The 27,585-nt window shown below is 49.8% G+C and overlaps 8 protein-coding genes across 8 annotated transcripts; 5 read left to right on the forward strand and 3 right to left on the reverse strand.

The window, feature by feature from the left end:
• Positions 1–190: 190 nt before the first annotated feature.
• Positions 191–1,177, reverse strand: LTR84_003281 (uncharacterized protein; the record flags this gene model as incomplete). The annotated part of the gene is made up of 1 exon (XM_064846876.1): positions 191–1,177. The coding sequence occupies one exon, from the start codon at positions 1,175–1,177 to the stop codon at positions 191–193; it is 987 nt and encodes a 328-aa protein (XP_064705856.1).
• Positions 1,178–4,965: 3,788 nt separating this feature from the next.
• On the forward strand, positions 4,966–6,761 carry LTR84_003282 (uncharacterized protein; the record flags this gene model as incomplete). The annotated part of the gene is made up of 4 exons (XM_064846877.1): positions 4,966–5,106; positions 5,156–6,118; positions 6,179–6,490; positions 6,570–6,761. The coding sequence occupies 4 exons, from the start codon at positions 4,966–4,968 to the stop codon at positions 6,759–6,761; spliced, it is 1,608 nt and encodes a 535-aa protein (XP_064705857.1).
• Positions 6,762–7,298: 537 nt separating this feature from the next.
• Positions 7,299–8,159, reverse strand: LTR84_003283 (uncharacterized protein; the record flags this gene model as incomplete). The annotated part of the gene is made up of 1 exon (XM_064846878.1): positions 7,299–8,159. One exon carries the CDS (start codon positions 8,157–8,159, stop codon positions 7,299–7,301), a length of 861 nt encoding a protein of 286 aa, XP_064705858.1.
• A 1,089-nt stretch (positions 8,160–9,248) lies between these two features.
• On the reverse strand, positions 9,249–10,991 carry LTR84_003284 (uncharacterized protein; the record flags this gene model as incomplete). Its single annotated transcript, XM_064846879.1, has 3 exons — positions 9,249–10,581; positions 10,632–10,939; positions 10,986–10,991. 3 exons carry the CDS (start codon positions 10,989–10,991, stop codon positions 9,249–9,251), a joined length of 1,647 nt encoding a protein of 548 aa, XP_064705859.1.
• A 2,185-nt stretch (positions 10,992–13,176) lies between these two features.
• Positions 13,177–14,677, forward strand: LTR84_003285 (uncharacterized protein; the record flags this gene model as incomplete). The annotated part of the gene is made up of 4 exons (XM_064846880.1): positions 13,177–13,315; positions 13,431–13,563; positions 13,615–14,400; positions 14,449–14,677. 4 exons carry the CDS (start codon positions 13,177–13,179, stop codon positions 14,675–14,677), a joined length of 1,287 nt encoding a protein of 428 aa, XP_064705860.1.
• A 464-nt stretch (positions 14,678–15,141) lies between these two features.
• LTR84_003286 (uncharacterized protein) lies at positions 15,142–17,382 on the forward strand (the record flags this gene model as incomplete). The annotated part of the gene is made up of 1 exon (XM_064846881.1): positions 15,142–17,382. The coding sequence occupies one exon, from the start codon at positions 15,142–15,144 to the stop codon at positions 17,380–17,382; it is 2,241 nt and encodes a 746-aa protein (XP_064705861.1).
• Positions 17,383–21,499: 4,117 nt separating this feature from the next.
• On the forward strand, positions 21,500–22,848 carry LTR84_003287 (uncharacterized protein; the record flags this gene model as incomplete). Its single annotated transcript, XM_064846882.1, has 2 exons — positions 21,500–21,503; positions 21,638–22,848. The coding sequence occupies 2 exons, from the start codon at positions 21,500–21,502 to the stop codon at positions 22,846–22,848; spliced, it is 1,215 nt and encodes a 404-aa protein (XP_064705862.1).
• Positions 22,849–24,479: 1,631 nt separating this feature from the next.
• LTR84_003288 (uncharacterized protein) lies at positions 24,480–24,848 on the forward strand (the record flags this gene model as incomplete). Its single annotated transcript, XM_064846883.1, has 1 exon — positions 24,480–24,848. The coding sequence occupies one exon, from the start codon at positions 24,480–24,482 to the stop codon at positions 24,846–24,848; it is 369 nt and encodes a 122-aa protein (XP_064705863.1).
• Between the last annotated feature and the right edge of the window lie 2,737 nt (positions 24,849–27,585).

A 27,585-nucleotide genomic window follows, 5' to 3' on the forward strand; every position in this document is an offset into this window, starting at 1 on the left:
AGAAAAGCTCCTTGATTACTACATGTGTGTGTTTGAGGTCTTTTGGTGGGGGGTTTGTTGGAGCTGAACGTCGCAACGGACCTGCCTCGGTGCGGGGAAGGTGAGCGAGGCAGGGAGGGAACTTTCCGCCCTCCAGCAGAACAGAAGTGGCGATTTTATATTGAACAGGCTCACTCCGAGACTTGTTGACTCATTCATTTTCAAGAAGCTCCTTCAACTTATCCCAAGAAGCCCGACCTCTTTTCGCCCAATGCTCGGGGTCTGCACTCTCCAGCTCCATGGTACGGTGAAAGATCTCCATGCTCACCCATCCAGTCCACCCGCTGTCAATGAGCCATGCCCGTGAGATGTCTTCGATGGGCAGGTACGCCCCCTTCTCCGTCTCCAGCGGGAACAGCCTTCCATAGGTACACCAAGAATGAGGGCCGTCTTTCTTTTCGTTGTAAGCAGGATGACCTGGTAAAATCGGTGATGAGAGTTTCTCGGCATCACTCAGTTGAATGTAGATGATTTTCTCCTTGGGACACTCGCTATGAAATCGTTGAACTGAAGCCCACAAAGCAGCATCGCCCCCAGCTCGGAGGCCGGAGGGACTTCGTGGATCCGCCCATAGCCGGGAGAGAACGTGATAAGTATCAAGACATAGTCCAAAATTGGACCTATCCACTAGCTGCACGATCCGGAGTGATTCTTCCCAGTCTGCAACATGTGTACCCCAGGCTAGAGCCTCGTAGGCAAATGATATAGGAGGCTGTTCTTGTAGACCTAGGTCTGCCAGGGCTCGGAGCTCGTCGACAATGGTGGCTTCATCACCAACAGCATTTTCACTGTCATTGCTGGGGATCTGTATGATTTTGGTCTTGAGTTCTTTCGCCATGTCCAACCATTCCTTCGCCGCCTTCAGCCTGTCGACTATATCCGTCGGTTCACCTTCAAAATTGTCAAATGAACCGAGACACACAATCTCAATCCCTTGCGTCTCACATAATTGTCGAATACCACGAGCTGCTTCGGTACGAGATATTTCATGGGCATTGGCGTAGGCATCCAAATCTGTGATGAACATTTCCACGCCTTGAAACCCTGCCGCTTTGACGGCGGCAATCTTGCGCTCAAGGGTGTGTGATGAGTCCCACCCTAACGAAATGGTAGAGATTGCAATTTTATCGTTCTCCATGTCTGCAATTTTGGAAGAATCTTTCGGCAGAAATCCAGCCTGCTTGGACGGGCAAGAATTAGGGAATTGTCAAACCGACAACACCTTTGCCTGTTCGTAGATCAATCTGCTAATGATTCCCGAATAACCCAAAGTGGCGTCGAGAGGATTGCTGGTGTGAGAAATGATGGAACAGCGGCAATAAAAGAACTTACAGTGTGCCAGTGTTCGTGATCAACCGGATGATACGTATAAACACAAATCCAGCGAACACCAGCTCCAAGATCTGTACGGATAGAGACGGTACACTGTAGACCTCTTGGGCCTTTATCAGTTGCGAAGGGTGAACAACTCTACCTGTAGCAGCCCTTGCTGACATGGAGGTAACTTGACAAGCATCCATGAAGACGGCAGGCTTGGCAGACAGTTATTGCTGATGTGTCATTAAATATCTGCTTCGCCGCTTTCTCTCTCAACAACCAAACGCGATATAGCAATTCATCACCTAGACATGACGCTGAGTCTGAAAATGTCTTGAGAAAAGTTTCCCAGGAGCCCAAAAGCTCCTCATCTGTTCTTTCAACTCGATGGCGTGGTCTCAGCTCGAGAAGTATCGGGGAGCAGAGTCGGATTCGGCACAAAATATTGGATGCCGGCCCCAAGAGATCGCTCCTCGCTGGGAGGATCTAATGGGGTTTTCTCGTTGCATTGAACGAGCTCCTCGTCATCTCATCACTTTTCTGCGTCTCGCAAGTTCGAACATTCATCTCAGGAGCCATTCTGCTGGGCGCAATTCGGTATTGGCACCACAACCTCGTTGCCACTCTACAAGTCAGAAGTCTTGGTGCTATCCACATTACAAAACAACAGGTTGCGACCATAGCTTCGTTACCTCAAAGCTGGGGCTCTCTAACTTCCAGAAGCGGCCTGAGTCATGAGAGCCAGGGACCGCCATGACTCAAATGAGGCAGCCGAAGCAGATACGAATATCTCGTATACCACTGCCGCTGTCGATCAGATTATGGGGTAGTGATAGCACACCACACGTCTGTGGATACTACACCCTACCCCACGTAGCCAGATTCAAACCCCACGAAAGTGCAAAGTTGAACTACAGGGAGCCAAAATCGGGTGAAATATCGATACTAAATCCACTATCCAAATTCGGATCGCAGAAATGTGAGGCCATTAATCTCATCAAATCCTGTTAATGGGCTTGCCTAGACCTTATTCTTATCTTTGAAGCAGCTCCTGCGCATACATGGGCACTCGGAAATTGATATGGACCCTGGCATCTCTTTACGGCATCAGAATTTTCGCCGAACGGTGCAAAGGACGCGTCCAAGTATGCGCCGACTACTTATCCACCTGACATCGTACTACTCTCCGGCAACTATTGATGAGCTGAATGTTGGCATGATATTCCAGTACCAAGCCATGCCTAGAGATGGTCTTCCACCAAGTCCCTCATGGTTCCCTTTTGTTTTTGCTTACAGACCAATGGAGACCTCTAGTATCTCACGCTGAACACAACAGTGATTCATTCTCAGCCTTCTCAGAATATGCTGCATTTATCAACCAAGAGCATGAATTAAGACTGCATTCAACGCTCACAGCTGACAGACTTGAGCTACTTGTCGGTCCGTACGCCTACTGGGTCACAGGTACCTATGCTCGCAACACGGTAAACTTTCACCTTATGAACGACAGTATTGATTGTGCGGCGTCAGAACACGATTTCAGCTCGTTAGACATGCCTCTCGTCGTCTGTGGTAGGGTCAGCATCTCCAGTATGATCTGGAACTTTGCCAAAGTGCCACAATATGAACTCGCATCCGAGGTCCCCATGCAGATAGCACAAGTTCCACCTCTCGAGTGGAGAACAGTCAAGGCATAGTAAGGGCCAAACACACGTTGGCAACCTGCAGTCGTCTATGGTGGTCATAATTTACCATTTTGCTAGTGACTGTGATGTGTGTTCCGCTATTCGAGTATAACAGCACAGCTACACCTTTTTTGAGTGACACACTTCCTGGCAAAGCGAAGTCGAAGATGGCAAATTGTTGATTGCCACGAAAGCTAAATGGGCAACTGCAACTGTTACTGCTAAGGGACCTTTCACAACATTGCATGCCCCACGGCTTGAAGAAATGCGGCCTTAAGTATGAGCAGCAGTCATTGTCTTGTTTTGGCTAAAGTCCCAAGTCATCTAAGGCATGCTGAAGTGCATGTACTTGGAACCCTTTGATGGACTTGAACTTACGAGAAAGATCCTCAGAGGCCACATCGGACACAGTACCAGTACTTGCCCCAGATCTCTACCCCAGAATTGTCTGAGCTCGGATCGAGACCATCTTACTCCACAGAACCTGAAAATTGTCCGGATATTGGGCATGGTCGACAGCACACTTACATGCGCATGCAACCCCATGGCAGCGATCCATATACAAGGAATGGAGTTTTTGGAGTCGAGGTTAAGTTTGCTGGTCCAATGGTAAGTCCATGTGAAGGTACGAAGTAAGCCCTTTTCGGCAAATGAATAGCACCAAAGTCTAGATCACTCCAATTTCTGTGTATCTCCAAAATTGATATTCCCAAGTAAGCAGGCCAACAAAGGAGTACGGATAGAATGCTTGCGAAGTGAAATTCAATCCTGGTCAACTGACCCTCTCCCCGCAGATGCTCTCATTCGGACTCAAACAAATGGCCGAATCACCCCAGATTCAGAAGCGCCGATGTGGAGATCATGCAATCGTTCCAAGGCATGGGCTATGAAAGAGGCTAAATTCACCAACAATTAAAGATACCCAGACGGTCCAGAGATATCCACTCCAATAAAGAAGCCTAATCAAGCTGCCGTTCGACTCGTATGCCATTGTGAGTTAGCCTGTCGGCTCCCCCAATTACTGTCAGCCTCTGGGCTCGCACATCGTTCGAGTACTGCAGATCCGGAGTTCAAAAAACACGAACGAATAGGCAAACATTGTTCAAGAGAGTGAAGGTAACAAACACCCGATTTCCACGAATACTCAAGTTTGTACATGGATATCCAAGTCTCGAGGATTAACGATTATGGCATGAGTCTTCATCTTTGGGCTTATCGGCGGGGAATCTCACGGCGCAATTAGGTGTTTGATCCTTGAGATAGCCTTGGAACTTCGAGTCAGAGAGTCTGACATACCAAATGTCTGGAAACAACTTTCCCGCAATAAATTCAGCAGATGGCAAGCCCCAAAAAGCGATTCACGTACGGAGTAATGGTGAGTTGGCGATTTTCGGGCCAGGAGAAAATATGAGTACTCTTGCAACGGACGAGGCTACATTGGGCCTCAAAACAAGCAACGCACGCTAGAAGCGCCAAAAGGTACCGCCAAGTGAGAAACATTGTGATCACCATGGCTTCTAGGTGGGTCATTGACGGGTTTTGGTATAGCTTCCTCCGTATTTACCCCGGACGCACCTGCAGGATAGATGCTTCCGGGCCCAGCATGTCTCTGCTGAAGCCTATCAGAACCCCTAAAATCAACATCCAACCTCCACGTGGGGCTGAACTTCCTCTAAAAACCGCGGGCCTCCGGCAGTTGGCCCTAATCACCTTAAACCATTCACGACCATTCTAACTTCAAACGACATAGCGATCATATCTCCAAATCCTTTGATATAATTGATGAAGGATCTCCTTGACATGGATCGCTCTCTGTCCACAAGCATTATTAACACTGGGTTCCAGATTCTATTGAATTCTGGCGACCATTGGAATCCGCCTTAATTGATTCGATCAACTTGATTCACTTGTTGGACGAAGAAGGATGACAGACTCCCGTCCTCAAGGGCTCAAAGCCCACTGGAAATGCATTGCGGCGTGCACATTGGTCAGCATGTGTCCTTTTCAGTATGGGGTAGACTTTGGGATTATTGGTGGTCTACAGGCAATGCCAGGATTCTTAGCAGTACGACACTCATCGAATGTTGAAGAACGTGGTGATCTAACTTAAGCAGGTATTTGGTCACGCCGACCCGAAGTCGCCGATCGGGTACAACATCTCCCACGTTCGCCAGCAGTTGATCTCATCGCTCATGATTCTGGGTGCCTTTGCAAGCTCAGCCTGTGGAGGGCCGATTGCAAAATTCATGGGCCGGAAGGCATCCATTTGGCTTGCGAGCGTGTGCTGTGTCGTTTCCAATGTCATCATGATGGCCACCACTGGCATCGGAGCACTATACTTCGCTCGCTTACTGAACGGTATCGCAAATGGACTTTTCTTGACCTTCGCTCAGCTATATCTCAATGAATGTGCTCCGGCAAGGTATCGTGGCCTTGTCATCGGCCTATTCCAGTCTTGGACATCAATTGGCACTTTGGTCGGAACGGTCATCGACAACTTCACTGTGAAGATTGGAGGTCGAAACTCTTATATCGTGTCTCTCGGAATCATCTACATCGTACCAGTTCTCATGTCGATTGGCCTATTCTTCATACCCGAGTCACCACGTTGGTATTTGGCACGAAACGAGACCGAGAAGGCTCGGAAAGCCCTCCACTGGCTCCGTCCATATGCTGATCTCGTCGAGAAGGAAATCGACGATATTGCTGCTGCCATTGAAGCAGAGAGAGCCCTCGCGAAGAGTGCTGATATGATGGACATGTTCCGAAGCCCTGTCGATCGCAGACGTACACTTCTGGCTGTGGGTGCCATCAGTTTACAAGCCGCTTCCGGCGCCATGTACATGATCTCCTATGGCACTTACTTCTTCGAGATGGCTCACGTCGGCTCCGCTTTTGAAAATTCTTGCATTCTTGTCGCGGTCGGTGTGGTGGCCATCTTGATCAATAGCGCTATCATCACCCGCTGGGGACGAAGGAGAGTCTTCCTAACCGTCGGCATGACAATTTGCGGTATCACACAGCTCATCGTGGCTTGTGTCTATCAACAAAAAGGTCCAAGCACCTCTACAGGCAAGGTAAGCCCAGAACGCGAAACAACGATTATCTCGCCAAGCGTAAGCTAACATTGAAACCAGGTCATCGTGGGAGTCTCAGTGGTCTACATCATCGGCTACAACGGCATGGTTGCAACCTACGCCTGGCTCTGCGGCGCCGAATTCCCATCTCAGAGACTGCGAAGCTACACCTTTGGTCTTGCTACATCTATCGGCTTCCTCGGTGCCTGGCTCGCAACATTCACGGCCCCTTATTTCATCAACCCGGACTCGCTAAACTGGGGTCCAAAATACGGCTACATCTGGTTCCCATCCTGCCTGATCGGCGCCGTTTGGACATTCTTCTTCCTACCCGAGGTGCAGAACCGCACATTCGAGGAGATCGATGAAATGGTATGTAGGCCCCTTTCTCGCCCTGCATTGACATGGTTGAAATGAAGATTGCGTCGAATACTGACCTTTTGTACAATAGTTCGAAGCACGCCTCCCAGCCCGCAAATTCCGCCAGTATCGATGCATCGGCTCCGTGGCGGCTGTGGCTGCAGCGGCCGAGGAGGACAAGGTCGCCCTCGAGAAGGAAATTCAGCTGGGCAGGGCTAGCCACGAGGAGACTTTACGCAGGAATGAGAAGGGTGCGGCCGAGACTGCTGTGGCACATATATGATGAGCAAATGGGCTGAGCTGGTTTGGGTGACGAGAATTTGACTCCACGATGCATGATCTCGGTGGTACACATCAGCAATATACGACAAAGCTGGCCCCCCGTCTTAGTCTCACATGATATCACAGTCAGAGGCAAACCAAGTGCTATGTTTCATTCACATTGGATAAGCTGATTAAGCGTATTCGTCTCCTACCTACCCTAATCGTTTAACCCGTGTTGATGACTTACTAAGCATGGCCTATCTGTATTTTCGTACTCTTACAGGATATCTAACTTTTCCTGCCATCCATCCAACTGGCCATCTTCTCCCATCTGACTCTCCCTCATCAAAGATTCATGCATACCGCAATACGTCTGGCACAGTAACCAAATAATCTTCTTCCCTTCGTAGCACCAGAATAAATCGTCACGGCAGCCGTGTCGTATTTCAGACCTGCCAACAGTTTCCCGACCTGAAGCATTTCAACAACAGCAATAGTCAGAAATCCCTTTGCCCCGCCGAGTTCCAGAAGATGTCCCTCCTTAGGAGATTCGGCTCTATGCCTTCTTCTTCTCAGAAACGGCAGTTGCTCCGGCGAAGACAGCTTCGTCACGGTCCCAGATAAGGGTCAAAGCCGTGGCATACGGCCCGAGCAAAGCGACCTTGCCGATGACTTCGACAGCAGCACCAATCCCAAGGGAACTCGACTCATTCTTGTTTGCATTGACCACAGGTTTGGCGTACCGACTGGCCAAAGCCCAAAGAATGTATGCGACTGAGGTGATGGCGTAGTCGTATTGCAGGAACCACTGAGATCCCTGCGCAACACTGGCGGCTTTGACATCGGAGAAGGGATTCGGCGGGATGAAAGCGCTGATGGGGTTGAGCTCGCTTTGTGCAAAGGCCGTGAACATGCCGGGACAGAAGACGCCGGCGGAGAGTGAGAGCGTGACGGTCGCGAGGTGAGCAGGCACGCTGAGGGCCAACGCGAACTTGTAGACGTGCCGAAGGATGGAAAGCTGATTGGCGAGTGCGTCTGCCTCGCTTGCGTATTCGATCTTGGGCCATAGAGCGTTGCTCCAGATGTACGTGTACACGGTCACCCAGAGCGGGAACGCTTGCCAGACCAGGATCGCGATGATCTTGGATGAGACGGAGAGGATGCTGGGTGCCGGCAGTGACATGAGAATTGTGGGCATGATGAAGCCGATGGTCGTTCCGAAAGGGATGCCGGTAATGACTCCCTCCGGAATGCTCAGGGCAGAGGGTATAAGTGGTGTTGATGAAGTGATCAGTGGTGATGTAAAGAGATATAGTGTTAGATAGATTGGTCCCATCACAGCAAAACCTATGCATTGAGTGAGGAGGCCCCAGATAGTTGTGCTAGAATTGATGCTGGTTAGGATGATGGGATCCATGGGGGAAAACATTCAGGTTCTAAAATGCTGTACCGAGCTGGCTCGAGGAAAGAACAAAATACTTACAAAGAAATGAGGCGTCCACTATTGCCCTTCCTCTGCCCTTCAAGCACCATGACGATCCAGATCGCGACCGCCTGACCCGCGAATACGAACCCAATCAAGCTCGTACCTGGGTTCTCGCCATCAACGACAGGCCAGAAGAAGACCAGCAGTGTCTTGAGCAATGAATCCGGGGGATCATAGCCGGCGAAGCTGGTGGGGAATGAGGTCGTAGTCCACGTGCTGTGGGTGGGCAAGAGATGCTTATCTCGGTGTTGCACGATTTGTGGGAACAACGTGTTCGACTCGCCGAAAACGTGGAGAGACACGACCCCCAGGCCGATGAGACCCACGATCGCCAGACGAGAGATATTCAGGAGAGACATGCTGGCTACGGTGTTGATACTCGAGATGTTATAGATGGGATGATGAAGGAGATGTTGTAAGAATTTGAAGCTGTAGAGATGGACTGAAGAATTCCACAATCAAGCTGAAGCGATGTGGTTGAGCTCAATACCAGTGCTGATAGAGTGAGATCAGGTATTGGTGTTCAAAGTTCTATCACCCCATTAAAACGAAAATCGAGACGGTCGAGTCGTCTGTTGAAATGCGGGACGGGCTATGGAAGCTCCCGACAGCCGAGGGTTGTGGGTAGGCCTGATGCACAACACCAAGGAAAGGCCAGCTAAGGAAACAGCACCAAGCAAGGTAAGCAAAATGTGCTTCATGATTGGCCGAATTGACACCGATGCAGGAGCTGATGAGGTTACGAAGATTGCTTTGCGCACGCAATGAAATGGGACGGTAGTAATGTCTGAAGGTCGACCAAACCATGTGTAGTGGGATGCTAGAATACAATACGAGGTTCGAATATTTGGCCATACCTGTAAGGGACGTAGTTCAGTATCCTCTACATCCGGAATGCATCCTTGTATTCAATCTTCTATTCTTCTTGCGCCTGGGGTATCATAATCTATCTAACCATAAACCAGACCCTTACGACTCCACGAAGTAGTCGCCTGAAAAGACTAGCTTCCATCACTCAGTTCATTTCAACCACACTTGCTCAAAAACCCCACCCAAAGGCCTTTTCTCGCACATCTCCTCCATACACTTCTCGCTGACCGGTGTGATCAGAGGGCTCCAGCGTCCGAACCTCGTTTTGGCCCAATCTAAGGCGAAATGGTGCGTGTGTAAAAACTCGGGAAGCAGGCGATGCTGTGGTGGTGGCCCTCCACCAGTCGCAGGTATGCTTGGCGCCATTTTCCAGCGGCTCTCGTATAAAGTAGGACCCATTGCAAAATGCTCCAGAGCAGGACGATTGCCTCCTAAAAGTGCTGGGAATACCCACTCGACGAACTTAGTCGCATATTCTTTGATGGTATAGTCACCCAGTTGACTGAACACCTGGCTCTCGGGAAAGTTGCGGATATGAATGGTCCTCAAGTGCTGGAGAGTGGGAAGGAGCGTTTTCCGGAGCCGGATCATCTCATTGTCCCATGGGAAACCTATTCCCAGTTCGACAATGTTTGGACACAAGCGGGCGATGTCGTTTATTGACTCTTCCCAGAGATCTTGACTGTAACCTCCCACACCGAAAGGACGCGAGGTATCGTGACTTAGATGTTCCCGTGGCTGAATCCGGGACTCCAGCACTAAATTACGGATCGTCGGCCCATGTTCAGCAATGAGCGTCGATGGGCGTTCAAGGAAGGTTGCATTTTCGAATAGTAAAGATAGGGTTTCGAGACCGATAAATGAGGCTAGAAATCGGACCATCGAGTCCTTGAGTGCAGTGGTAGGCATCTCGTGGCGGAATGAGAAGTGTTTCAACGATGGATTCACCGATGGAGACCGTGGTGCATCTACAGCTGATGATGCCCAATGAAACGTCTCTGCGAGTGACTCGAGTAGCTCAGCGCTCCCAGTGCATGATTCTAGAGTAAGCCTTTCAATCTTGCAGAAGAACAAAGCTTGTGGTATCGAGCTTGGTCGAAGCGTATCCAAAGATAAGCCGTGCAGGCTCAATTCTCGCAATCGAGGAAAATTGACCAACGAGTAAGCGGATGCGTAGAAGCTCTCGTCCGGCTGAGGCAGATGATTGAGGAATCCAAGTCTATTGCAATGGTACCCATCAATCATATATCGCTCTTGTCCCAATCTGAGTGATTCGAGTGTAGCCTTATTCTTAGAAAGAATCTTGACAATGGCTTCTCCATCATTCACGGTGTGAGATTGTAGGGTTTTTAAACCCGTAGGATAGGCATCGTTCTGTGGTACCGAGTCTAACTCATAGAAGGACAAATGCTGCAGCGTGGAGTTGTGTTTCCGAATCAATGTTTCGAAATTCTGTGTCATCATTGGTATTGGATGGAGATAACTACGTCCGTCAGCCACTGTATCATTAATGATAGTAGTCACAGGACTCACGCAAAGTTGGTCAGTTGATTCGTCGGCACCTGATCCAAGATATCATGCACGAAGCCGTTGGTAGTGCCAGCATTTGACTTTCTCCTTCGTGTATATGAATTGCTTCTTTTCCGATCCACCACGCCATTCCTCAGCGTAAGGTTTCGCATCGACTCAATCACGGGCGCTCGTAGGGTAGGCGATCCAGCCGTTCTCGTAGGTCTGAAAGGTATTGCAACGTCCACCTTGTGATAAAGGCGGCGCATTGTCACATCCTCGAGGACGCGACATGTGCGAGAAAGGTTATAGAGGTCTGTAAGTCTGTCCAACTAGGTGGAGTTAGTTGTAGCACTGTGGACACATGAAACAATATACTGACATGATTTATGATATGCAGCGTCAGTTCGTGTGGGAGATCCAACAGCCAGCAAGGCTGCGAATCAACGGGTGCCACCATGGAGCGCCTGTTAGTATTATCACGTTCGATATAGCTCGCAGGTATCAAGCCTCAGACTTGGTTATGCTGGCGAAGGAGATAGAGGGTCAAATTTCACGGGTGGTCCAAAGTCTACATGTTAATATATCTTGCGGTCAAAAAGAGTCAGAGGGCTCGAAGGGGCAGTTTGAACGAATCCTGGTGGTACGTCAAGAGGACAAGGGATCCGCTGTGTGGAAGCAAGGGATACTATTATGTCAGATTAGCCGTCAAGCACGATTTCGTCAGCCGATTTGTACAAATAACATGAGGAATCCAACAGTCTGAGGACAAGCGAGATAAGCAAACATGCCTTCCTTCTGCGCTCGATCCTGTCGGGTTGCAACCACGATGATCGTAAGTTTAGACATCGGATCGTCGCCGGAAGTGAATGATGCTAGTTTGAGTCAATGGTGGGTGGTGAGCCCAAGGAAGTGTAGACGGGTTCGACACGAGACGACAGGGTGGGGGAGGAAATATTTGTTGGAATCGCACCTTGGAAGTTAGAAAACACGGCAACTTTTACGTGGGCCGCAGTATGACAGGGGTAGTCCTTTGGGACCATCACGAAATAAATCACACGGGGTGGGATCGGGTTGATCAGCAGGGACCGTTTGACTCAGCTGTGTTTTCGGTTCTGTCGGCCCTTCCTATCATTTGTTACCTCGACTGGTGCCATCTGTGCTCCTACAAGCGATTCTTCGCGGTTCCTGAGTGTAAATCCCGTTTGTCGGGCTTCGGGTAATTTGATACTATTAAATATACCATTCGCCGAGCGACCGCCGTTTTTGACCGCCTGTGTCCCTGCTTAGGTTGGAACGACTACAACTTTTGGTTGCCTTTCTGAGTATAATGGAGCAAAGCGCCTGACATGTCGAGGCGAATCAGAATGGATGGAATGCCTGCATCCTATGTAATCGCGCAGTTGATCGTAAGTTTGGATCGCCTCCACCGGTGAGAAACACTTCCATCCCTGACCAAAGTCAGGTACAAGGTCCTCAGTGGACATCTCTTTTTTGCGTTACTGTCTGGATACTCATTGGCGCGTACGGGTAGTTAAAAGCTGACAATCGCATTTGGAACAATCCCTGCCTGTTCGAGCTGCTTGTGGAAATCATAGTCGATTTCCTGATTAGTCGTGCTCCTTGCCGATAACCATTTCTGTCATCATCATTATTGTTGTCGCCGTCTCAACGTCCAAGGGTGCATGAGACCAGTGCCACTTATCCCCCGTTAGAAACACTGGCGATGTCCGCCTCGCATGTTCACCAGCCACAGAGGCTTCCAGCCACAGAGGTCTCTAGCCACACTCGTGACATGGGGCTTAAAGCTTCGGTGGCGGATGAACGTAGTTCCTCCTTGGCAGATGAATGTCAGCCAAATTCAACGTCGATTGGTAGAAGTCCTCTGAACCTAAACCATCTTCATCCATTTGACGACTCGAGAGCTTTGATCAGGATATCCACAGGACAAGAGTGGCATCTTGTATTCTCTTTTCCCTGGAGAAAGCCCGCATTCTATTCCTGTCCTCTCTCCAACACTCGGCATTCGGCAGAGTTCCTCTAGCTCTAAAGCGACAGCATACCGATTCGCCAATAAAATCAGAAGCAAGGCTATTGCATTGTCGTAGCAGCATTCGGGCATATATAGATATCAAACAGCATCGAAGGCTTGCTGGTGTTGGCTTCTAGCGTAGAAGATCATATCAAATACGGCGCTAATGGTAGACTAGGGGATTGAGCATCTGTTGAAGGTGAGTGCTGTACTGTTGTTCATGCTTGCATCGTGGATCCATCGGATTGTGAATATGTGCACGGGACAAGGCTTGGGAAGTCAGAATATATGAGCTAGTTGTGCGATGGATTGTTGCCATGCATTTCGTGGCCGTGGTCAGCACAAAGCACAAAGCACGAGAAGCAATGAATGTGTATTCACATGTCGAGGGTGTGGTCTTTACGCTAGCACTTCTTTCGACACTCTTCACATTTTGGTCGATACCAGAATTCTTCGCCTGCGGTATATCCTGCTTTTCCCACTATCGCGGTGTCTCGGCGTCTTCGCTCCTCTCCACAAAGGCTGAGCATTGTCACCATGGAGCCCGTAAACTCAGCAGACAGCCTAGAGGCTCGTCTTTCCGCGGCTGCTGTCAATTCAAAACTGAACTCCAAGCCTACCTCTGCCACCAATCTCAATCGCTTTTTGAAATTTGTGAAACCATCACGGACTGACGGTATGAAATCTAGATTTTTGTCTCAGGATCCCTGAGAATGATCACAAGAGACTGATCGGCACCTATTGCTCTCCTGTTTCCGCACTCCTTCAACGTGACACTGACAAAACCGAAGTCAACCAGGAATTGTCAATCGAAGATCCTGGAGAAACATCAACCAGTTGTCAACCTGACTCCGCCTTTTCGGCAAAGATGGATCGAAAGTTGCGCCAGAACAAGCCTCGCTTGTTACTGATGGGCCAGCGACGGTAAGCCAAACAGCGCTTCATTGACTCAAAAAGGCGGCTGACATAAGGCAGGAGCGGCAAGTCCTCCATCACCAGTGTGGTCTTCCACAAAATGCCTCCACAGGAGACCTTATTCCTCGAGTCTACGACTCGCATTCAGAAAGACTCTATGCACTCATTCATGGATTTCCAGGTCTGGGATTTCCCTGGTCAGCTCGATTACTTCGACCCGACATTCGACACCACCGAAATCTTCTCGGAGATCGGAGCCCTGGTCTGGGTGATTGATGCTCAAGACGACTACTCAGACTCCTTGAACCGCTTGACGACGACAATCCTCAATCTGCAGACCACCTTCCCTCACATCAATGTCGAGGTCTTTGTTCACAAAATCGATAGTCTCAATGAAGAGTTCAAAGCCGACATTTTCCAGGATATTGTCCAGCGAGTTGGCGACGAACTCAGTGATCAAGGCTACATCAATCCCAATGTCAGCTACCACCTTACCTCTATCTACGACCATTCTATCTTTGAGGCATTCAGCAAAGTCATTCAGAAGTTAATCCCTCAACTCGATACCCTGGAGAACCTTCTCGACATGATAGTGACCAGCTGCGGCATGTCCAAAGCATATCTCTTCGATATTCTCAGCAAGATCTATGTCGCCAGTGACACTAGACCTGTTGACATGGAGGTGTATGAAATGTGCTCTGACTATATCGACGTGATCGTTGATATCACAGATCTGTACACTTACGAGCGTAGTCAGAAGGTTATCCTGGGCGAACAAATGGAAGAGGCTGAATCGTCAATGACAATCCAAGACGGTACCATGATCTACCTGAAGGAGATGAACCGGTAAGCGGCGACCACCTGATTCAAAATTGCAGCACTGATTACTTCTAGCTATCTTTGCCTGGTGGCCTACATCAAAAATGCAGATGCCAAAGATAAGAAAGGATTGATTGATTACAATGTTCACGTCTTCCAAGATGCAATCAACAAGGTCTTTACCCGTGCTTGGGAAAAGGACAAGGCAACCGACGATGGTGACGGCGACTCTGATCAGAAGTCTGGCAAGTCTCCCGCACAAAGCCAACTGGAATCTCAGCTGGGCAAATTGTCAGTGACCTGAAAATCGAAAAGTCGAGCCGCAGGATGCAGTGGTTTGTCCTCTGTGCTCTGTTAAATGGTCTTGGCTCGGTGCGTGGAGATTGTACATGGAGAGTGGAATCATACGGGATCAAAACACGGAGACTGTCTGCAGACAGTGAAATCCCAGAGAGTTGACTGTACGATGAACGAACATGGAAGTGACGCCACAACAGCACGGCATCGTTTGACAGAACAGCACGGCACACTGCCCCCAAGAGAGGTCACCACCGAGCGCAAGAGTCAAAGCTGCTTCACAGCCAGACCAGCAGACTCAGTAGCAGCCATAATGAAAGTCCATGGGTCACTGACCCTTTGTCAACGGATCTAAATCCCTTTGCAAAAGTTGTAGAGTTCCTCACATCCAACTCACATTTGATTGGCGGATAACATGATCCGACTGCCAAGGACGACCCAAACCTCGTCAGACTTGCGATTCTCGTCACAATGGCAACAACCTCATGTCTCTACATGCAGCAGCGCTACACAGTTGAAGCAGAACATCCTATCAGTCTTCTCGGCGACGCTGACGGCCTCGAAATCCTCGGCGCCGACCTTCAGCAGACCCAGGAGATCGGTAGTGTCACTGCGCATTCACCCAGGCAGGCTCTTAATCCGCGCATTCAATTTTTACGTCTGTCCGCCATTGTGAGAGGAAGACAAGGAATTCAGGGAGCGACACCGCCATATCAGCCAGTGCCACCATCCTTGTATCGCTTTCTTGGTGGTGATCAGGAGGTTGATGAGACCCTGGAGAAACGCGAGCCATCGCCTTTGCGCAATCTTCTTTATTCCAACTGGCCACAACACCTAGGGCATGAGTCATCCCATCAAAACAATATCATCACCCAGCACCCCAATTTCTTTAAACTCGACTCAACCTTTTCTCAAAGGCCCAAAAGAATGCCTCAAACGGGTTTTCAGGCGCTGATCCTATGTGGTCCCGGCATTGGCCTTAGCACTTTCACAAGTGTGCCGGCTGAATTTCCCAAGGCTTTGGTCGAAATCGCCAACCGGCCTATGGTCTGGTACGTCTTAGATTGGTGTTATCGCATGGGTGTGACCGACATCACTCTCATCACACCGCCGACCTCAAAGGGACCAATCGCAGCTGCTCTGGCACAGAATCCATACCTGACTTCTCTGCCATCACCTTCACCTGATTTACTTGCACCACCAGACCTCGAGTTCACCACACCGACAGCAGAATTGCTCAGACTACCAGAGGTTCAGGCTGTAATACAATCCGACTTCTTATTGCTCCCCTGCGACCTGATCTGCAGTATCAGCGGAGATGTCTTTCTGGAAACCTACCTGACAAGGCTAGGCGGCCCTGGCGGCATTGGTAGCACGGGTGGTTCTGGCCTTGATACATCACGGAAAGAACTACTGGCCCTGGGAGGCGAAAGTCGTGGCCGGCGTGGTGGCCTTTCTATCTGGTACAACACTGTTGATCGAGAGGAAAGTGTCAAGGGAGAGGAGTGTGATTTTATGTGCACCATAAAACTTGACGCCGAGCATGATATTCCATTGTCGAAGTCATCCGCAGTGCAGCAAAAGCTGGGAATTCTCCGGAAACTCGTTTGGGCCATGCCCATGTCTGAACTCTGGGATCAAACTGAGCAAGACAAATCCTGGAAGATCAGACACTCACTACTCAGAAAACATGGCGCCATCAAGTGCATGACAAAGTATCGCGATTCTCACATCTATGTCTTCCCATACTGGGTGAAGGACTTTGCGAAATTGAACGAAGATTTTGAATCTGTCAGTGAAGACTTGGTTGGGACCTGGGCGAAAGCTGAGTGGCGCAAGCCGAGCTATCGAGCTCAGCACGGTGCCAGAAAGATCTTCAGTCAATCTGAAGCAGGCCGAGAAGATATTCCCACGCACGAACGACCAATCGAAGAGGAGATTGACCTACTGTCGTTGAGTAGCACACAGATCAGTATTCCGCAACCAACGCAAGCCGTTGCTCAACACCGCACTGCTCGCCTCGCCTCGAGGGTACAAGCAGATCCTGAAGACAGTATTTTATCCCCCGACAATCAATCCGACACAGCGGGAGAAGATGGACCTGTGCCTACAATCCCACCGATCCTCTCCTACATTCTCCCCTCAGCCTCAGACGCACCACTGGTCCGACGCGTGGACAATACCCCGCTAGTCCTGTCCGTCTCTCTATCTCTCGCAAAGCTACCCTCTATGGAAGAATCCCTCGCCTCCAAACAACCAGCCTCACCTTTCGCCCATCAAGCCAAAATCCATCCCACAACAGTCGTCGCGCCTCGCGTGACAGTCTCCCGCTTCGATACACTCATCGACAGCAACAGCACAATAGCTACGCAATGTGTGATCAAGTCAAGCGTTATTGGCGCCTCAGTTGCGATCGGCACTGGGTCACGGATCACAGGGTGTGTCATCATGGACGGTGTCACGATTGGCGAAAAGTGTGTCTTGACAAACACGGTGGTGGGCAAGAAGGCAAAAATCGGAAACAAGTCTACGCTACAGAACTGTGAAGTGCAGGATGGCAATATGGTGGCTGATGGGACTGAAGGGAAGGGGGAGAAATATCTCATCGGCGGTCTGGAGGACGAAGTGGACGGTCAAGATGAAATGGGCTTTGACGATGATGCACGAGGTAGTGATGACGATGGTGGTGACGGGCTGAGTGGTAGTGACTGATTCTTGAGAGACAGTGGGAGGCATTATGTCTGAAGGAGTGAGACACAAGCAGCATTCGACGGGGAATTGTTGTCGCAGGCAACACCACACAGGCAAGCCGAGATGGATCCCCAGCAACGTTGCTTGCCATGTACTTTTCGATAGAGCTACGCCCTACGGCCAGAGAATTTCATGTCTACATAAGGTAGGCAATCACCAATAAAATGGGAAGAACAATGAAATGACGAGGTGCCTGTATTGGTTCGAGGGACTGAATCGTTGAGCCCATGAAATCCATAGGTAGGTACTGCTCACAGCTAGGTATTCACCGACAACCCAGTCTGCGAATGAAGGGCGCGCCCACTCTACAAACACACCAGCCAGTCGAACACACATATATCCAAGTCCCCGAATTCTGGTCAACATTCCACAACCGCGAGGAGACATCCGCTTCTTGGTCTGCTGATACCAGATTTCATAGTTAATGGGCCGCTCCCCACACCGGTGTGGAAGTTGTTCAAAAAAAGACCCGGCTTCGAACCTCTTGCGAGGCGTTCCTTGCGCAGTGCCTTGCACCCCTAATCTGAGAAAAATCTCGGGTTAGAAGTGTTTTGGGGCTTTTGCTCCCTGCCTTCTAGATTTTTTTGGCCCCGTGTGTTGAGTGTTCTAGGGTAGTCCTAGTTAAAGTCCTATTATATCGCATATAAAATTGAGTGGCCCTTTTCGCAGTGACATAAATACCACCTACCATCATTCATCAACACTACCTTGTATTTGCTTGAAATTGAGGTAGCCTACGGCGCCCCAGTGGCACAAGGAGTGATTCGCAAGGTATAAGTCAAATAAAGCGGTAGCATCTCTCCCGCTATTGTTTGTTGCCTGTCTTGCTCCACTGATCCACCTACCTCTCCTGGCTGCGCAGGTATTTGTTTGAACATCTTCGGCCTCTAAGAGCTCAGTTGCATCTAGCATTGAGGGGATTCATGTCGGTCGGGTAGCGAGGTAGTAGGTAGGAAGAATTCGTCGCATAGACATGACTTGTAGACGGACTGAGCCTCAGAAGAAAAGCTGCTGGCCTCGCCGTGTAATGCGTTCACGATAGTATAGCCATTGTTTTTCAAGTTTGTGTGCTCAGGGGTTGGTTTTAAGAGGAAGATTCAATAAAAGGATTTCAAGGAGGTATTGCAAACAAAATAGAGGACATCGGAAAGGACGACGTTAGCTGGGCATGCGATAAAATGGATCGGGCCATTCAATTAGCGTGGAGCACGCTTCCCCAATAATTCGACCTCTAGGTGGTGGTGGTGCCTAACCCGCTGTAATCGGAGCCCAGGTGAAGTCCCGTTACCTGGCGAGTTGCCTGGAAGATAGTTATTACCGCGCTTAATAGGCCTAAGAATCCGGAGATCTTTAGAGACTAATATTGGAGCGTTCAATAGTAAATTTCTCTTTTCTGGGAATTACTAGGAATTCCTAGATATCTCTACTAAGTAATACTAGAGAATTTTAAGAGCGATAAAAGTTGAAATTTAGAAAGGAAAAATTTATTTCTATATGTCATGAACGTCGATTCAGACAACCCCCAAACCAAACAAACAAGCCAAGACTCGAGAACCTAGTTCGAGTAGAAGGCTTACCGCACGCTCACCGCATGAGAGGAGCTTCCCTCCTCTCTATGCTTTGAGTCTTAGTTAAGACATACGTCAAGAAACAATCTATAACCTATTGAACTACCCTAATCGTCGTACTCTACCTATCCCTATAGGTCCGTTCCTAACATTCTCAAAGTATCTACTCTAGGTCGGTCGAAGTAGACGATTACCGTACGTATCGTAGGCGATACGATGGCCCCAAAGAGAGTCGCGAGAGAAATAACTACTAGGTCGTCTCGAGCCTAAATACTACCCCTTAAGCAACTTACATCTCTATTCTCAATAGAACCGCTCCCGAGTCGCGTGCGAACCCCGTCGCACGATAAGAACGAGGAAGAAGATAAAGATAAAGAGGAAGATAGGGGAACGTAGTTAGACCCTACGAAAGCCGCGCGCGAACCGCATAAGCTTCCAACAATAGAATAATAGATTTAAGATCTAGAGAGGTAATATACTACACTAAACGTATAACTAAAGTTAATGCGCCTATAGTACGAGGTGAAAGCGATATAGTAGGAGATAGCTAGGGGAGATCTAGATATCTTTATACCTATCGTAGGTATATCGCTATCGACTCGCAAGCGACTCCTAAGCAATTCGTTCGAGAAAGATCGGGAAGAGCTTTAGAAGGTGCTTCGCATCGTAAAACCTATTAAATTTGTAAGTAAATCAATATAATAGATGCACAACTTTAATAGTACTTAATAAATAATTTTCGTCGCGGTGAAGGGGACTCGCTTTGGCGTAGTCGGGTCTGGCGCCGCTTGAACGACGCTCGATGGGGTTTGGCGTGGCCCGTTGGGGGAAGGTGCCGCCCGTTCGGGTTTGGCGCTGACCGCTCGGGGCCACTCGCCGCTTTGCCTCCGACCTGTCAAACCTCCCGTCTATAAAAGACCCTCGTCCCTCGCCGTTTTGTCGACGTCCCCGGCACTCTCCAACTCCTCGACACCAAGTCCACATCCAGCTGTGGAGCGTCTCGTTTTCGACGTGTCGAGTCCGGTCTAGCGTGGCGACCTCCGTGAGGAGGTGACGTCGACTGCCGGCGAACCCGATGCGACTGGACGCCGCCTCCCAGGGGCCTTCCCTGTCTACTGTCGCCTTCGAGCCCCTCGACGTCCCCAGTACCCTTTCTTTGGGCTTATGGACGGACGCCCTTCGTCGGTGAGATGGTGGACCTGCGATGGATAGGCACCCTTCTCGCGTCCCTCTGCGGACGCCAAGGTGCGGTTTCCTGCGGCGCAATGTTCCATGGGAAAGTCGCACTTTACTCTCGCTTAGCCCAAGATTCGTGCTGCTCAACCGTCGACGAGCACCTATGGTGACGGTTCAGCATTGGTTCTCGAGGGTCAGCCCGGGTTCAGCCATCTCGTGCTCGCGACCAAATCCGCTACTGGGTGCTGAACGAGTCGCACCATCACATTGCCAAATTCTGTCACACTAGCCCGGGCCTAATGCGGGAAAGGATGCAATGCGCGCGTTCGGATGTAATCCAGGTACGGAGAAAGGGGAACCCACCGAGTGTGCAGCAACAGATGTGCGCTCAGCACGGTCAACCCCGGGCGCCAAAAGCATGCCCCCCCCCGAATCTCCAAGCGTCCCATTTGCCAGGTTTGAGATGGGAGGAGAGGCAGATTTAGGCAGCACTGCCTCTATTCGGGCGCTCCAGCCAGTTCCGTTCCCGTCCGCATAGTGGGATGGATAGACCCAGCCAACAGACCCAGCCAACGAATGGATTCACGGAGTGGATTCCTACTGGATTCTGCCTTGCGTGCCGCAAACAGAAAGGGTGTGGTCTCGGCATGCAACCAGGGTAGAAATGGCGCTTTGTGTAGCACGAGACACCGGAGATGACGGCCAATGGCGGTTGGTAAAGAGAGTTCAGTATCCTCGAGGAGGTTGTTCACGCTGTAATTCCCAATGCACAGCCAGTCGCAAAAATGACGCGCCTCCTTAGATGGAGCGACGACATGGACACGGGCCACAAGCGTCCTTCGTCAACTTCCGCTGGTCCTACGACTGTCGTTTCCAGCTCAACCAGGATCCCTGGATTGAGACCCAATTTGAGGCCAGAGGTTGTCAGCGTCTCCCTGAGGTCCACTGCAGGCAAGATCGAGGAGGTAAGTGAGCAAGACCTGATGTGATGTCTCTGGGCGCAGGGTGTGGATTCTGGCTATTCGCCATTCTGAACGCGGCTGGCCGGGTTGGGGTGAGGAAACAACCGCAGTAGGAGGTATCTTGGCTCTCTCCTTCGACCCTGTATATCGCTGTGAGGCTATATAAGCCCAATTGGACGAAGCCGCTCCAGCGCCTTTTCTGACGGTGAAATCCTTCCCATCTCTCAAAGTTCCCTTTCCTACTCCTGAAATGGACAATGTCATCTTCGAAGACCCTTCGAAACAGCCTGCGCGTCTGAAGAGACCTTCGCAGGTCCAGACAATTAATATCTCGCCGATGCGAGATGATCCCACCCAAGGAAAGCAGCAACGATGCGTACCCAGTCAAAGACTGGACGCTTCCCATCTTGATCTTGATGGATTTGGGAGGTCCGCTGGTGAGTATGGTGTTGAGGCTTTGCTTTCCTCTCGCCTCGAGCTAGCCTTTGCAGCAGTCTGATCGGCAAGTAGGAACCTCCAACACATATGTGAGTGGCGACCGAGACGGCCCACTTCACGATACTCCTGACCCGCTGGCTTTCATCCCTGCTGGTGTTACGGCAACGTCTGTGGAGGAGCTCTTTTCGATGCTGCAAGGTGATCGCAACTCTGTCGATGAGGGGAGTTCATCAGGTCAGCGGGATAGTCTGTTTTCATCGCCCGAGCCCGAAGGGACCACGATGAATAGTAACACGAGCCTTGCCTCCGCCGTTAACAAGGGTTGCGAGGCTAGCAAACCACGCCACTTGGAGAGTTACCATCGAACAGGCCCGGGAAATGATCAAGGTGAGGATGCGAGAACATCCCCCGCCCTATCTGCCTGCCCATCAAGCTTATGTACAACAGTCGTAGCGATCGTCTCGCAGGACGATGTATTGCATGGTAAGACGGTGAGTTGGGTTGCACACCAGAACGAACGGTGTGATTCCCCGGTTGGAGTGCTTGCCTCGAGAATTCGGTCGCTTACCGATCGAGAAGAAAGTGAAGGTGAGGAGCCCTGTACAGAGAGCGACAACAACGAGAGAGATGATAATGGACGCCATCTTGAGGCGGCACGTAATGATCGTCATTACAGTGGCCGCAATCGAGTGGAGCGCCGCTCCAGCAGGGTGTCTCTCTCCGACTATAACTACACAACTGATGCGGTGAGAGTGGTTGACGGAATTCAACCATCGATGTTGGACGATTCTCACAGTAATCCCCGGCAAACCGCTAGTTCAACCTTCCCTTTGCCCAGAAAAAGGCAGGTTGCCGCGGGGCCCGAGTCATCGTCTAGCGGGTTAGTTATCAGCGACGATCAGAGCTCTGGTCGAAAGAAGGTCTCGCAATCACGATCATTTCAGAGTCGTCACGCCACTCAAAAAGAACTGCCCCTGGCTGCGATAGGGTCTCACTCGAAATCCCTACTGGAGGGACAGGGGTCACGATTTATGTCCTTCGGCCTTCCCCATGACCTTGATGAGGGACAGCACGACGCGGAGGAGGGGGTGGTATGGGAATATAGGCGTCTTCTCGACTACAGAATCGTTGATGGTAGACCTTGGGTCCTGGTGCCCTGGATTCCGACGTGGGAACCAATTGATGAATATCCAGAAGAAGAAGTGGACCGAGTCAGACGCGAATACCATGCACGGATACACGGCAGACGACGGGGAAGGCCGCGTACCAAACAGCACCTTTGATTCAGGTCGCTGGCAAACTGGAATGACTCCGCGAATACGTCTCGTGTGAACCATATTCGCCAGGTGCATCGGGAGTCGTCATGGTCTTTCTTTAGACAATGCCTCTTCACATGCTTTTCTGGATTTCACGATCCTCCACATTGAAGGCTGGAGACTCGCTGTGAATACAACTATCTAGGATGACCATGGTGTTATGGAGTTGCACTCTTCACGCTCAACATATCTGTAATCAAGAATAGATGTTATTGCTATTGATGATGTTTCCTCTTGCTACCCTAGTGCAGCTGACATTCCGAATCAAAAGGCTAGGGGCGATCGAGGCTGAGAACCTATTGTTGAAGGCTTGGCGGTAGGAAATGCACTTCAGGAATTGTCAAATTGTCTCTGTTTTCTTTACTTATGGCCGCTGTTCTACTTCCTATATATAATTGATAGTGATTTGATCTAGAACGGCCTTTTTTGCATCTCCTGAGATATCTCTCCTGGTTCATACACTGGTGTAGCGTAAATGAGCTCCTGATGAAGGAGTATGAGGCAGGTAGGTGCAGCATCATGACCTGCGCTACTGGTAGCTTGTACGGTGGAGTACTATACAGTAGAGTATGGGGGTATTGGCAGCAACAATACCTATCCTGCGACACAGATCAATCTACACCGTCAAAGCTCGCGATATTCAACCCAAGTAGATGCCCATCTGCAAGAAGCCCCTTTCATTCGAGAGAGTAATATCGATTGTAAGAGATCTTTGACCGCTTGGTCGTGGCATCGCAAACCAGTTTGGGTAGTCTCGAATAGGACTCACAAGTACATTTACAGTAAATCCTCGCCAGACCGCAATGCCTAAGTCCTAGGTTACGTTATCAGACTATTTCTCGATTCGCGTTAAAGCTTTCAGTGTGTCGGCGAATTCCGGCTACTACCTCGTCCATGTTGTCCAATCCTTTGGAACGATGAGTTGATCAGCTACGGGCAAGCGTATGGTGTCAAATGGCAACCTGCAGGAGCGAGTGAATGATCGACCGGATATCCGCATAGGAGTGGGTGCAAATCCTGACATCCAAAGTATGCAAGTTGGCGAAGACAAGGATGTTTCGCAGCTCTTGCAAAGGTTCCACACAGGCCAACCGATGAGCGATGACAAAATCCGTGTAATGGGACCAGTGTTACAGATCATGGGGTCGATTGACGTAAAACAGTCCGCTATATAGAGACAATCTGGGACAACAGTCCTAGATCCCAAGAGGTTTTAGAACATTTTTTGCCAGATAGTTCGGCACTAGTTGCGACTTGCCCGCTTCCGCCAAAACCCAAAACCACCGCTGGTCTCATAAGTTGCAAGAAGTAAAGCTGGATCTAGATTGTAAAGGAGCATAAATCCGATTCGTTGCTAAACAGAAAGTGACGTATCATCGTTCTCGGCAGAGACTTTTGCTGCTCAAACTGGGGCAATCCATAATTCTACACCCCTCCAATCGCTCGGGCCTCCAGCTGACGTAGGCTCCGTCACAACATGCATACATGAGGAGATTCAACATAAACATAAAGCTATAATTCTAATGGAGACTGTTCAGTACATTTTGCCTGTATTGTGTCATCTCCAACCAATATATGTGTCCGAATAGCAGGTCATTATGTCCTCATCCCAGCCTACCAAAGAGCGAACCACGGCCGCGGTTGAAGACCTGATCGACAGCGTCAGAGCCAACAAATCCATTCCGAACACCGATACAAGCACGGCCGTAAGAGGTTCAGCTGTTGATACCCTCGCCACTGGCGGACCTGTGGGAGAGATCGCTATGAAAAGCAATTCCGCCGCTATAGCTCGCCATAACGATCAGGATGCTGAGCCTCCTCGTATCGACAATGATCATAAGCCCGACATCACGAAGGAAATGGCACCGATCGTTACTGAAACTATTGGAGTCGCTCCTACGTTTGATACGGATAACTTTCCAGCGGATGATGAACAGCCACAGGAGGGAAAGCCAAACCGGGCATGAAGAGTGCAAGGCACTGAGAACCACTCCACAGAAGTGGTTCTTTATGCTGTGTCTCGTAGGAGGTGCGCTTATGGTTTAGTACCAGATCTTCAGGTTCAAGAAGCATAATTTCAGAATGATCACGCTTGGATATGTTGCACGTCAATCCAGCCCGAGCTCAACACATCTTTGGCAATTGAGCCATGCTGCTATATCCTTTGATAATGGTCTACTTTGCCAAAAACGAAGGGCAGAGGTTGGCGATGGCAATCTCGCAGATGACACCGTGTTTGTTGTGCTCACGGGCCGGATGGTTCTGGCACCCTCTTGCCTGTGACCCAATTGTTCTGCAGCGATTAGCGGCGGCATGGGACCCTTTCATTGTACATTTCCTTGGAACAAGAGTGTGTACGAACAGACGGTACCATTTTCCAGCCATAGATTTCCTTCATGTATGGTTTGCATGCGGAGTGACAACATCAATCGTGGACGCGTACTCTCCCAGTTAACTCCGGGAAGGCAGTTAGAGACTCACGGCTAATGCTCCAGTTGTCGTACTCGAGAAATGCTCCACAAACTGGGGCGTGAGCTTTCTTGAGTTATTCAGCGGGTCATACATAACAGCTGTGTTGAGGTCATATGGCCAATTGAGCGACCAATTCGTGTTCTTCAGCCTTGAGAGCCAATCCCGCATATGGTATATCAGGGCATATCGTGATGGACCTCTACTCGATTCAGCTTTGGACTGTCATACATAGAGCATTCGTAGTTGTGCCGAGTTACAAAGGCAGGATCTCAATAGCGCCAGTATGAGGGATCATGCGCTGAGATGGTGTTGGCTTCATCATAATGGGGACTTTGGCATAGTTTGCCTGGGTCGGTGATAGTAGCCACTGAATAAACAATGTCTTTCATGGAAGCCATGATCTTCTCATGTGTTGTCGCAACCTATCCGCATCATGAATGTCAGTATATAAGCACTCGCCATGCGAATATAATCGTCCAGTATTGGGAGTGCACGACAGACTTCGCATGCCCATGAGGCGCAGTCAAAGGTGTCGGTCTCAGTACGAGATCGAAAAAATAATTCAATGGATACTTCGTCGCTATGGCCGAGGACATCCTTGTATGAAGCCCTCGAGTTGAGCATTTGTCTCGTCCCTTCCACATAGTCTGTGTATATTACTCAGGTTAAGAATCATCAAGGGCTATCAGCGGGAGCACGAGATGAAAAGGAATTCTGAGCTGACTTATCGGGTCTTCCTGGCATTGATTAGGTCCCCGGCATTTCCTGCCCAATGCCCCAGGACAACGAGCCTGTTAGCCACAGAATCTGAGGGACTCTCCTTATCTCATATGAGGACTCACTGGATTGTTCCTGCCACCACGTTACTATCAGATTCGTAGGTTACGGAACTCCTTTTCCGGCCGGCTGTTTGACTCCCAATGCTTATTGAGAACAGGCTCTGAATCCAATGAATGCCTGTACATTAGCCTGGAAATGCTCTGCCGATCCGTGTTTGAAACGTCAGATCGACGTCACAATCGCCGATTCTGCAATAGCGATGTAGATCAAAGTGCGGTAAGGGAAAATACGCATCGAAATTCCGAAACACGGAAATGGATTGGCAATGACCTTCCCTCCGCCTATCAAGACGATGGTTATGAAGCTCCGAGAGCTTAATTCAAAGAATAATGTTACCGTTCGCGTGCCAGGACATGGTTGAAATCAGAGCCGATTAGCGGTTGCGGTTGAAAGAGCGGGCTCGCGGGGTAGTAGAATAGCAAACGGTGGAGTAGATGAGTACATCATCACGCGAATTAACACCACTTTGTTAGAGGATTGCAATAGCGACATCTACTGCAGCAAGAAAGCCCGTCTTTGAGATGAACGGGTCAATATCTGTTGGCCTGAAAAAGAGGGTAAATCTAGTAGAATTTCCCGTGCGATATCTACAAACTACACGCTATCATATCATTCTGCATCTTGGGATCCGAGTCGTGGAAGCCACCGATTTATCAGCGGCCTCTCTCATCTTAAGTTGAACAGACCTAACCTCAAGCTATACCGCAACCACATAAGTGGATGCCTTAGGATGACATTTCCTTTCTTGGTCAAGAGGCTTCCCGAAAATATCTCTATCTCTATCTGTCACTCTAGTTAAGATATTCTGCCATATGGACTACAATATATCCCTCTAGTGGACAGGAAGTGGTGGGAATTCACCGCGATCCTTACGGTGGAAATGAATGAGAGGGTGGGTAATTCTGAACAGCCGTACTGTTGGACTGCCACTCTCTCGGCGGCAATTAAGAGCCGAAACACGTATCCATGCAATCCAACCACGACTACCATGTCATGGGCAATCATGACCCGGAAATGGGACCTCCATCACGAGTACTGATATGGATCCTCATCAAACCCCGAACTCAAAAACATCTACGCAGGACATGGTAATCACGATTTCAGTCGTCGTTGCGGTTGTTTTAGGCATTTGTGCTTTGCTTGGATGCATTCGCCGGTGGGATGCTACGGACGTCCGCAGCAATCCATCACGCCATCACAGTTCTACGATTGGACAGCGTCATGGCATTGACGAAGCTTTTATCCAAAGGTTAGGTACTACTGAACATGACCAAATATCGATGGCTTCACCCGCTTGCGCGGTTTGTACAGACGATTTCCTCTCTACCAGCAAGGTCCGAGGGTTGCCCTGCGGGCATGTCTTTCATCCGCAGTGCATTGATCCATGGCTAT

This window comes from Exophiala bonariae (genome assembly GCF_035927105.1).
Source record: "Exophiala bonariae strain CCFEE 5792 chromosome Unknown scaffold_15, whole genome shotgun sequence".
Lineage (NCBI taxonomy): Eukaryota > Fungi > Ascomycota > Eurotiomycetes > Chaetothyriales > Herpotrichiellaceae > Exophiala > Exophiala bonariae.